General features: G+C 43.8%; 1 protein-coding gene across 2 annotated transcripts in view; it reads right to left on the reverse strand.

Annotated features, from left to right (window-relative positions):
• Positions 1–11207, reverse strand: part of pex5la (peroxisomal biogenesis factor 5-like a) — a 108464-nt gene extending 97257 nt beyond the window's left edge. For both annotated transcript variants that reach the window (XM_006803312.2, XM_006803311.2), the window contains exon 1: positions 10786–11207. In XM_006803312.2, the coding sequence (XP_006803375.1) occupies positions 10786–10806 (21 nt within the window). In that variant the 5' untranslated portion in view covers positions 10807–11207. The remainder of the gene's footprint in view (positions 1–10785) is intronic.
• Between the last annotated feature and the right edge of the window lie 404 nt (positions 11208–11611).

Genomic DNA, 11611 nt, shown 5'->3' on the forward strand with positions numbered 1-11611 from the left:
TTATTGAAACTTTCTTTTTTTAATTTTCAGGAAAATAAATAAATACATTAAAATGAAAAAATGAATGAATTCAGTCACGTTTCAGTGGTTTGACTCTTTTGGTTTCAGTGTCAGATTTAACATGTGTTAAAGGAGTCCAGAGGAAGTGCGACAATAACAGCGTGAGACCGGACGTCCCAGTAAACACGTGAACTCTTCATCGTGTTTGAAAATCTGGAGACTCGTGTTTAAACTGTCACCGGGTTGTAGTTCTGCTGTCTGACACCTGCAGCGACGGTGACGACTGTAGCACAAATATCTCTGTGTTCATCGGAGATCCTGAACTCTTCTGTTCCTTCACTGTCCACTTTTAAATCACGTCTTAAAACCCACTTTTATTCCTTGGCTTTTAACCTCAGCGAGACTTAGTTTCTCTTTGAATTGAAGTAGTTATTTAATGATTTCACTCTTCTTTTATTTGGTTTTTACTTATATCTTATGTAATTTTATTTTACAGTTCCAATGTACAGCACTTTGTGTCAGCTGTGGTTGTTTTAAAGTGCTTTATAAATAAAGTTGATGATGATGATGATGATGTTGTTAAACACTGTTGTTTTTGTGTTTTTGCCACTGCTGACCAGCGTTAGTCAAACTTTATTAGACTTTAAACTTTGCTGGACTCGAACACTATCAGAATAAATCCTAACACACTGAGAATGGAGCGTGTGATCTTTAGGACACTTGCATTAGCTGGAATAATGTTAACTTATAACCAGTTGTTGTTTCCACACAGCTGAGTGTCACACATGGAAACTGCTGAGGAAGTAAACAATAATTATTGTATGTCCCACACATAAACAGCCCACTGTGACGGACTGTTTATAAGAACATCAGTTTGTTTGAAGAAGTTTTTTACACACTCGTGTATCCTCAGGCTTCTCTCTTTTCTATTAAAGAACCCTAAAACACGACTCGCTGTACTTAGACATTATATTTGGTGTAGTTGGCTTAGCAAATGCAAAAACCTGTTTTCATTTGAGTTATTAGTGTTTGTTCACTGCACCCTCGGTCTGTGGCAATAATGAGCAAATCAGGGATTTTGTTGACATCCTGATGGTGATTCTGACGCAGGTGCTTTGGAGCTCAACCTTCGTCATCACCGTCCTCATCAAATCATTCAGATGCTTTATTGCAGTGTTATTACCACAGAATCCCCAAAATACTATCCACCAGCATTCACTGTCTCAGTATTAGTTTTATTAGTCATCAAACGTTTTCAGTCACAGCTTTCATATGTTAACAGTGACATGTGACCATGTAATGGCCTTATGAGTTCCTGTTACGCATGCGATGCAATATGTTGTTTCCCACCAAACCTAAGATTTAAAGAAGTCATATTTATCTGGGATGCAGCAGGTCTGGTCATACACAAACACAAAGGATGCACATGTGGTAGATTTACCACACGGGTGTTTCCTTGCGGGTGTTTGGTGTAGACAGTATTAATATAGCATCACTCCTTTAGCTGCCAAACAGCATTGTTCATTCCATGCATGTGTGGGGAGAGGCCATGCGGGGCTTTTGACCTCCTCTCCGGCACGCTGCAGGTCCTGTCGTGTGGAGGAATATGAATCACACATACGTGCCCTGCCTCATTATCTACACTTGTGTGAACATGCATGCTCAAGGGCATCTGGATGCATCCATGCAGACAACTGCATGCAGGTACCACATGTGCATTTGGAGAAATCTACACACATATTCTTAGCTTGTACCTATCGTGCACAAGAGTGATTTGCATATGGAGGGTGGCATGTGGGACCGCCCCGGGTGAGAAGCTAGTCCTGCTCCGCTGCGATGCTTTCCTGCCTCGAGCCCTCTCAGCTGGCGCACACTTGCACATACATGCATCCCATCTGTGCACCCAGCTCCTCTTTAAGCTCTGCTCTGTAACCCAACTCTGAACTTCTGCCAGGGAATTCATTAACTGTGTCTCACAGGTATTTATAGAAATGCGAGGCAATTCCTTGCTCGCTTGCTTCCAACAGACAGAGTTGCACAGGAACTCATAGACAGGTGAACTCCACTGAAGCTCAGTGAACAACAGCAGAGCGGCGCTGCTGTAAATCCATCAAGACAGCCTAAACAAATCTCACACTCACAATTTCTGCAGCATATTTTGCACAAAGTGTTTAATTGACACATTTTTCAGCTACAGTATCGTTATCCTCCACACTTCATTCCTCATTTACAAATAACATCAAAGGCTCCTTTTTCACCACAGCCTCACACAGAGCTTTGACAGATCAGTGTTTCATGTGGCAAAAGCTTCTTAAAATTAAAGGAAATTAGAGCAGCTTTAGTTCAGAGCTTCATTATTTTGGCATCAGCTTGCTGCTCACAGCTGTAAACTGCTGGGTAGCTCTTGGTTGTAAGTACAGGGCTGCGACAGAGTGCTGAGATTGTCATTAGTGGTGATCATGAGAGGGATGTAATTGGTGTTTGTGGGTACATACTAATTGATGTGATAATTTGCAGACTTTGGTTTATGTGGAGTGTTCTCCTGCAATTATCTGACAAGATTACTGGTTCAAAGGAAGAGCCATAAGGCTGAGCACTGATGGTGAAGTGGCGAGTCTCGGTTCAGATACAGAAGGCAGGAAGCTGGGAGTCAGCGAATCAAAAGAGGAGCCTCTCTTGCTCGAGGCACACAAACAGATTCTCACATTAAAACAGAAGGGACGGGGAATTTCAACCTTCGGATAGACCCGACTATTTGCAGTTTCCTGTGGCCCCTCTCTCTCTCTCGCCGTCTGTTTCCACTCACGAGATGTTAAAAAGTCACTTGTGTCCCATAAATTAGATAGATATTAGTCTGCGGGAAACAAATAAATGAATTTGAATCTGATTTTGTTAGAAACGGCATTACGTCACTTTATTAAGCTGTGATAATGTTTCACAGAAGAACCAACCAGTCCAATCATGTGTGTTTTGAACACATTTTCCGTCACGTGCGGCGCTGACGCTCACATGTTGGCAGTGTTGGGAAGGTTACTTTTAAAATGTATTCCATTACAGATTACAGATTACATGCCCCAAAATGTATTCTGTAACGTATTCCGTTACGTTACTCAATGAGAGTAACGTATTCTGAATACTTTGGATTACTTAATATATTATCATGCTGTTTACAACTACATGAATGTACTATTGCTGTGATTTATTACTGTTACTGAAGGTCCGCGGCTCCGAACCGTAGTAAAGGGACCTCTGGCTAATACGGTGGGTTCTGTGTCGGCTCGTAGCTGAAAACTAGCTTTACTTTGTTGTCTGGGTCAACTTTGCTAGCAGAGACAGAGAGAGGCGTTGAAAGGCTGCTCCAACAGAACTTATTGTTTCAGAGGAAAACACGAACACGGTGTACAGTCGAGTCTTAATAGCTTACTTACAGCTGGGCTCGTCAGGCTCTCTTCTTGGCTGCAGTGGTTATTATTATATTTACATGCTTCCAGCTCCCGTTTCTGCTCGATGACAGCTCGTACTTTTCCTTTTTCTCCCTCCCTCGCTCACAGACACATAACATGTATGGCAGTCCATTCTCCCTGCAGCACGGACTACACTGCCCATGATGCTACATTCTTTAGAGCTATACCTGTAGCATTCTGCCTGTTAGCTTAGCACAACAACAACAACAGGCGCTCTCTCACCCAGGAAACACGCAGAGAGAGAGCGTCACCCTGTAACCATGGCAACCGTAACGCTGCCTGGAACAACAGAACGTAGCTGTCAAACAAAACCCAAACAGTCCTGACCCGCCACAATATGAAACAGGGAAGTACCGCCGTGTAATCCATTTATTTCAACAAAGTAACTGTATTCTAAATACCACCTTTTTAAACTGTAACTGTAACGGAATACAGTTACTCATATTTTGTATTTTAAATATGTAACGGCGGCACATGTACTCGTTACTCCCCAACACTGCGTGTTGCATCTTTCCTTTAATGTTGGCACTTTCAAGCTTGCCTGTCCATCCATCACCAAAGTGACTGAAAGATTTGAGCTCAAATTACAGCGGTGGGATCACTTTGTCCTTTACATAAAGTAAAGAGGCGAGAGGTTGGGATACGATTAGGACAATGCTCACTGCATGAAAGCGTCGTTTCTTTTGTTACCAAAACACATGGCTGATGAAGAACAGACCAAAATCTCAAAAGAAGCCTCAGAACACAAACAGGAAGCAGAGTTGGGGCTTCAGCTTGAGTTGAAGTGACAGGCTGGGCAACCAAAAGCAGCTAATCATGTGTTCACATGAGCTGAACTAAATCTGGGTGAGAACTATGTTTCTGCACTACTAAAGATCTTAAATACACATTTCTACCTCTTGACTGCTTCGTGTAGGTGAAACTATCAGTTTTAAAGTCTTCACTCTCTGGTAAACTCTCAGAGACATTTTTCAAAATTATTATTGACAATAAATTGAAAGAAACGTCTTTTAAAATGATATATGTTAACATATTTAGACCAGTAGATAAAGCGCTATGCATGCATGCACAATATTGGTTGCAGTAAATTCATCTGGTGAATTTACAGAGGGGGGGCCAAACTAACTTATCAGCGGGAGGCCCGTAGAGGTGATGCTCACATCTGGCACAGTGAACCTGCGTATTTGTTTACCAACAGCTCTCATCCATGACACCTCCGATATATCGCTGGAGGCCCAAACACTCTCAGGCCCTCGTATGTCTGGTTTCTGGAGCAAATTAATTCCCAGTTGGAGAACGGCTGTTATGAATGGGTCGGGTGAAAGAGATGGATGGGCTACCCGTTCCTCTGCACAGCCCCTCCGCTTCCAGTGACGAAGATGCTGAGGCTTGTCCTACTTCTGTGGGAGAAAAATGTGGCTTTGTACAGTAGCTCAGGGGACTGTCGGCGTGGGGTTGGGAGGGCTGCCGTGCTAACAGACTGGAGAAAGACACCCGGAGGAAATCAGCGAACAGAGATGATGGTGCAGAGCTGTGAAGCCGTGAAGCCGGGTTCTTTACGTCGATTGCATCCTCTCACAGGCTGCCCGTTGAGAAAGCTTGCAAAGTTGTGCTAACATTTGGTGAGGGTGATTTTGTGCGTGTCACGAGCTAAGACAGCCTAATTGCTCTGCTTCTCTGAGCTGCTGCTTTGGTGTAGAGAAGCTCCTGTCTGCAAAAAACTGTAAAATAGGCAACCGAGTTTTAAAAGAGTCATCAAAACGCTGAGCGGTCCACACTTTGAACCACGGTCTTTAGAAATGTAGTCTTGAGGTGTGAATGATATAAACGTGCTGCACCACAGCTTCCTTCTGTTAAAGCTGGGCACTGATGAATTGTCCCCCTTTGAAGATCCAGGAAGAAATGAATCCTCCAAGTCATCCCAGTCAGAGAGCGGGTGATTATTCAGGAAAACTGTGATTCCAAAGGACAGACTGGATTTAACTGTACAGGAGAGAGATGGATATTCAGTAAAATGTGACATGACTGCATTGTGACCCTTCTTCTCCTCAGCCTGACCTCTTGTCACATCATTCACTCCCACATCTGGACTTCATGTCCTTTTTTCCTCCTTTTTTGATCATTTTGTGTCATGAATGGGCGAGTGTTCAACGAGCAGAAAGGACAGATGACAGTGAAAAACAAAAAGACCAAATTTGTTGCAGTCCTGGGTCGGTGAGCCAGTGTTTTTGCTTTTGTACTTTTTCTTTTATTACGAAGTACGACTGTCTGTTTGGGTTCTGTCCTAGTGTTTCAGCTTCCTAGTTTTAGCACTTCCTGAGTCCTTGTTTTTAGGTTATTTGGTCTCCCGGTCTCTGTCTCGTCCTTCTGTCTGTCCACGGTGTTACTTTATCTGCTCATGAGTCTGCGTCTGTTAAGTTCTGTGTCTCGTCTGGATCTCTCTGTCGTGTACTTCCTGTTTTACTTTGTAGGTCTGTGCCTCGTGTCTGTCAGGGTCTCCCTGTCTCGTCAGTGTAATCAGCGTCAGCCGTGTCTCCAGCTGTTTCCTCTTGTATTTAGCATCTTCCCCTGCTCGTTGTCGTACCTTCATACCTCCCCCGTGTGTTCAGTTTGCCTGCCTGCTAGTTTAGTTTAGTATTCCCAGTTCAGTTCAGTTTGTGCACATCAATAAATCTGCTTAAGTTTCACCCTTTGGTTCCTGCGTTTGTGAGTCCTGCACTTTGGGTCCTCTCTCCCTGCCTGCCTGCACACAGCCATGACCAAATTCCCATGCTCCGTGGCAAGAAGAACAATCCTTTTTTCCTCAATCTGCTTATAGGGCAACAGCTGCTGATGAATGCTTGAATCCCTCTTAGTCTCCGTCTAGTCCACTTTACAAGCTCCACAAGCTGCTCGGGGTCTCTCCAGAGCCTTAACTACCCAAACAGGGGAAGGAGAAAAGCCCAGTGACTGGGCTGGATGTCGTACCTTAGAAAGCAGCGGCAGGAGGCAAACCTTTCAGGTTGTTTATCTTGTGGTTAATTAGACATTTTTTCCTCTCTGTATAAAGACATATTTGGGTCAGCAATTGTCTGGTTTGGAAAATGTGCATTTTTATATTTTTAAATACCACAAATTTTAAACTAGTGCTCATAGCACAGAACAGCTGTGCACGACTTCACAGAATATGCAGGACGATGCTTCAAAGCAGCACTTCTATCTAAATGTAAGTAAATTAGTCCGTAAGGCCCTTAAATGAACCTTTTCACCCAGTACAGTCTGCTTTCGTTCTCCTTCCAGGCAGACAGACCATCAACACCTTAGCTAGTAGAAATCTCAGTCCCTCCGAACGACTCGACTCTGTGTCTCCAACTTCACCACCTGATAAGACAGTAGTCTCATATATCGTATACTGAACAGTTAGAATGCCCTGATACCATCAGACAGTGAGAGAGATTTTAACAACCACTGAGACTCTTAAGAAAAAGTAAATGGTGAATAATAAATGTTCAGGGTTTAAGGGGCTGCTGATCCCCTGAACATCCATAATGTAATGGTTGGTAAGTGTTACAGTAGTTAAGACGTCTACAGGTTTCCAGCCACATATTTTCAACAAGGAGAGCAGTTCTGTCTGTGGAGCTTTTGTTCCAGCCGGATGCCACCTGATTTCACTCATTATCCTGGCTCCTGAAATAGTCAGGCCTATTAAACGGCTCTTAATCAAGACCATGGTTCATTAAATCAAGGAGACGTTAAAATAGTGGAAAAAGCTTCCGGGAGTCCTCTGCTGTCCCTCAAGCTGACCGCACAGCTGTGGGAGCTGATACCAACCTCACAACAACATTAAGAGTTTAACATACAGGAAGTAGGGTTAGGGTTAGGGGGTCATGAAGGACAGCCTGATTGGTTGCACAGCTCCGATGAAAGGCTGTTTCAGGAAGTTAAATGCTGATACCCTGACGCTCTTGTTTGCTCCCCTGTTTTTTCTGAATCTGTTGATTCATTAATATTTTTAAGTTCTCCAAAAGGTTTTATCCACTGAGCATGGAGTAGTTATATTTGACTATTCTAATATCTGTGTTTAACAGAATATACAGGTCACCGATTACCACATTTTTTTAAATTCAATTCAATTTTATTTAAAAAGCGCCAAATCACAACAACAGTCGCCTCAAGCTGCTTTATATTGTAAAGTAGACCCTACAATAAACCCAACAATCATATGACCCCCTATGAGCAAGGAGTTTGGCGACAGTGGGAAGGAAAAACTCCCTTTTAACAGGAAGAAAGCTAGGGATGGGGTGAGAGAAGGAAGACAGGATAAAGACATGCTGTGGAAGAGAGACAGAGGTTAATAACAGATATGATTCAATGCAGAGAGGTCTGTTAACACATAGTGAGTGAGAAAGGTGACTGGAAAGGAAAAACTCAATGCATCATGGGAATCCCCGGCAGCCTACGTCTATTGCAGCATAACTAAGGGAGGATTCAGGGTCACCTGGTCCAGCCCTAACTATATGCTTTAGCAAAAAGGAAAGTTTGAAGCCTAATCTTGAAAGTAGAGATAGTGTCTGTCTCCCGAATCCAAACTGGAAGCTGGTTCCACAGAAGAGGGGCCTGAAAACTGAAGGCTCTGCCTCCCATTCTACTTTTAAATACTCTAAATACTAAATACATGAATACAGCTCTGAGAAAAGTTTTTGGCTGATTGCACTGAGAAGAACCCAAAAGTACAAAGATATGCGCCACGCTGTGACAAATAAAAAACAAGGAAATGAAATGCAAACTAAGAAGCTTTCACCCAAGAAAGCAAACTGAGTAAATCTAGTGCACGTCTAATACAATATTGATGTGAACGTGTGATCTTAAGAGACTCGATCTACTTCTGATCAGCGAAAGCATCCATCTGAGACGCTCCCCGAGGGCCGTGAAAAATGGTAATCAAATTACGTAATCATGTTGCGCTTAACAGAGCAAACATCTAAAGGCCTTGGAGCGTCGCTCCCATTAAGCCAGTATGTTTCATACACACAGTACACGCACTAATTAGATATACTGTAAACACGAATACCAACGCAGCTGAAGCCAATTCAGCGATTCCATTGCATAATTTGAAACGTTCTCATGTAATCTGATGAAGAATGGGCGCACTAAGTCTTAAACTTTAATAAATGTACTGCTGTATACCAGTGAGATATGCAGGGAACAGAAACAGTTTGTAGCTTTTTGATAAAGATGAGCAGCTGTGACACACCTTTGGTTTCTCTTACAGGTAAAACGTTTCTCGATATCACGTTTTATACCATAACACACATCTGTAACTGCCTGGACGCTGGGTGTTATCATTACCCGTGTGTTTAGGGTTCGTTTAGGGGAAAAAGAATAACTGGAATAAAATAGAAGACACAAGTCCAGCATTGTGTTTCTGCCAGCAGCTCTCTGCAGACCACAATCCTCAACAGCCAACCAACATTTGGCATCAATCATGAGACCATGCACATGCCAAAATATTTGATTCATCCAATAATGTTTCATTGTGTGAATATCCCCTGCACTTATGCAAAATGTGTTTATGGAAACACAGAAAGCCTTGGATTAAACTGCACATGCTCGGCTTATCCAGGTCGCAGGGAAAGGAGAGGTTATCAAATAAGAAATGATGGAAACTGGACTTATCTCGCTGCCCAGCCAGCTGCCTCCTGAGCTGCAACATTCATAAGCTGACACATCGTGCTGACTGACAATCGTGTAATAAAGGAGGACTTACAAGTGTAGCTACTTTGGGATAAGAAACCTGATAGCTCTGACTGACAGATGCACCAGTAATGCATCACAAAGTGTGTGCGGTGTGCACTTGAAGGCGCCCCATTACGCCCAGTGATTTCCACCTCCAGCATCAATCTGGAGGTCACATTCGGCCTGTGAAGTGCTTGATGCAAAAGTGAAAATGCAAACATAACGGACGTGCATTTCATGTTTTACTGACTGTGTGTGGTACAGTTTAAACGTTATGAAGAGCTCGTGTTCCACGTTGATTAAAAGTGCTGACAAATGTGCACATTAGCCTCTTCTCATCGAGGAAAAACAGTCCTCCTTTATGCCCAAAGAAGCCACGCTATCAATTCCAGTGTCTCTCCGACAAGAGTCTGATAGTGTTACCGATTTAGATAGCTCAGGTTTCATATGCTCTCCCAGAAGCAAACACTTTACTTCAAGGAGAAAGGGATGGAAAAATAAATGTATCCTTTATACAAAAATATTCCCGTTACTCACTGCTGCTAAATAACTCCCGTATAATGGCTTAGAGAGCACAGTGTTGTGTTACAGCTGTGATCTAAACATGGCACAGAGTGTAATGACGTGCATGTGATGAAAAACACAGAAAGTGTCTGACAACTGAAACATGAATGTAACAGAGAAAACTTTAAAGCACATGATTTTCTCCAGTTTCTGAGGTTTTCCGCTGACCCTCCCATAACAAACACGTCCGTGGGCATCCAGGCGAGAGCTGTTGGCATTTTCATGCCGCTGCTTGAGTAATATCTCATGAAATATTAAATGTTGGTCTTCAAAGCTCCCGAGAACTGACTCAGGACTGCGTGGTCTTTGTTACATAATCAGCTGTCTGGAAACTGATGTCTTTGTCAAGCAGCGTGTAAATTTCACTCCGTGTTTATAAAGCAGATGCTAACATTAACCGCAGAGGAGGGGGTCACTGTTTATGTGACAGCGTGATTGTGCCCCACGCCACGCATGCAGCTGCTGGGAGCTGCTCACTGTGACCCTCCGGTCTCTGCTGAAGTCAGAAAGCTGATCATCGTCGCCTCGTTTGAACGTCTCAGATGAGTTTCAGCCTCTTTTTAAGAGCTGACTGAAAATTGACGTCAAATTGCGTGACGTCACGCGAGCGTCAGCAAACAAGTTAAACTGATTTGTTGATGTCACGGGCTGCCTGGTTAAACAGAGGTTTGCCTCCTGTTTACCTTTGCACGCACCTGCACTCGCAGTCGGCGCGCCACAGCGCCCTTCACTCCCTCCCCGGTGATTATGCAGCTAATGAAGGCTGGAGCAGACTCGAGCGCTGCACTAAATGCACGTATTATTCTCTTTGAGCAAATGCCCCCCAAAACTTGAAGGGCCCGCATCAGCAGACGTGTCTCAGGTAAATAGGGCGTCAACATCGACACAGCTGTGCCTCGAGATGACTGAACCCACAATGAAAAACAGAAAAGCTCTTAACATGAACTACAAACGCATCTCGTCCAGATCTTCATTTGTTCCATCACAACTGCAACATTCCGTTTCCCATCTTAACTGAGACGTGCGCATCCTGCCTCCTTACCTGTAAATGCCCCTGGTACATATTGAGCACACAGTCGGTCTCCGTCACTGGATCTTCCTTTTACGCTTCTTCCCGGCTCGTGTGGGGCGCACAGTGTCAAACTCCAAGTGTGGACATCAGAAGCCGAAGGAGAGTTTTTGGACTGGAGGTCCAAAAAGGAGCCGACAGAGCGGAGCTGTCCTCTGCTCGGGTGCTGAAGCTGACACTTTGCGCTCATCCAGGATACCTCAGCGCGCTGACACACGGGGAGCGACGCCGGACGGCACTTTCTTTTCTTTCCTGGTTTTTAATGCGTTGCAGATTCCTGAAATAGTCCTTACATGAAAAACACAAACAAACAAAAACAAAATTCTCTCGAGATTCAAGTCTTCATTCTGAGCGCGTTTTCCTTTCGCTCTTGCTTTAAATGTTTTGACGCTCCTGCTGCGCTCACTCTCTTCTTATAGCGCGCTCCTCTCTCCCGTTTCCCAACTACTCCCTCTGACCCAGCCCTCTGGTGCCTCCCCCAGTGATGACGTGCGGGTGAGGAGACTCACGTGCGCAGCTCTCTCTCGCTCGCTCTCAAGATCGTGTTCAGGAAATTTCAAAAGTTCAGAGGCGCAGAAGAAGAATTTATAGCAGAAGGATTTTGAGCAAATTGATTTTAAAAACGTTTTCTAAGCTTTTATAAGCAGCTCACGGTTAAAACAGAGGAAACATACTTACAGAGCGTGACATCTGCTGCGATGAACCAATTAGTTCAGTTTTCAGTCGTTTTAATTAGCGGAAGCTACAATTCAATGATCAATAACAATGGAGACGTGGTTTCTTAGCAACGTAGGAGATC

This window comes from Neolamprologus brichardi, chromosome 23 (assembly GCF_056152115.1).
Source record: "Neolamprologus brichardi isolate AB-2024 chromosome 23, ASM5615211v1, whole genome shotgun sequence".
In the NCBI taxonomy this organism is placed as follows: Eukaryota; Metazoa; Chordata; class Actinopteri; order Cichliformes; family Cichlidae; genus Neolamprologus; species Neolamprologus brichardi.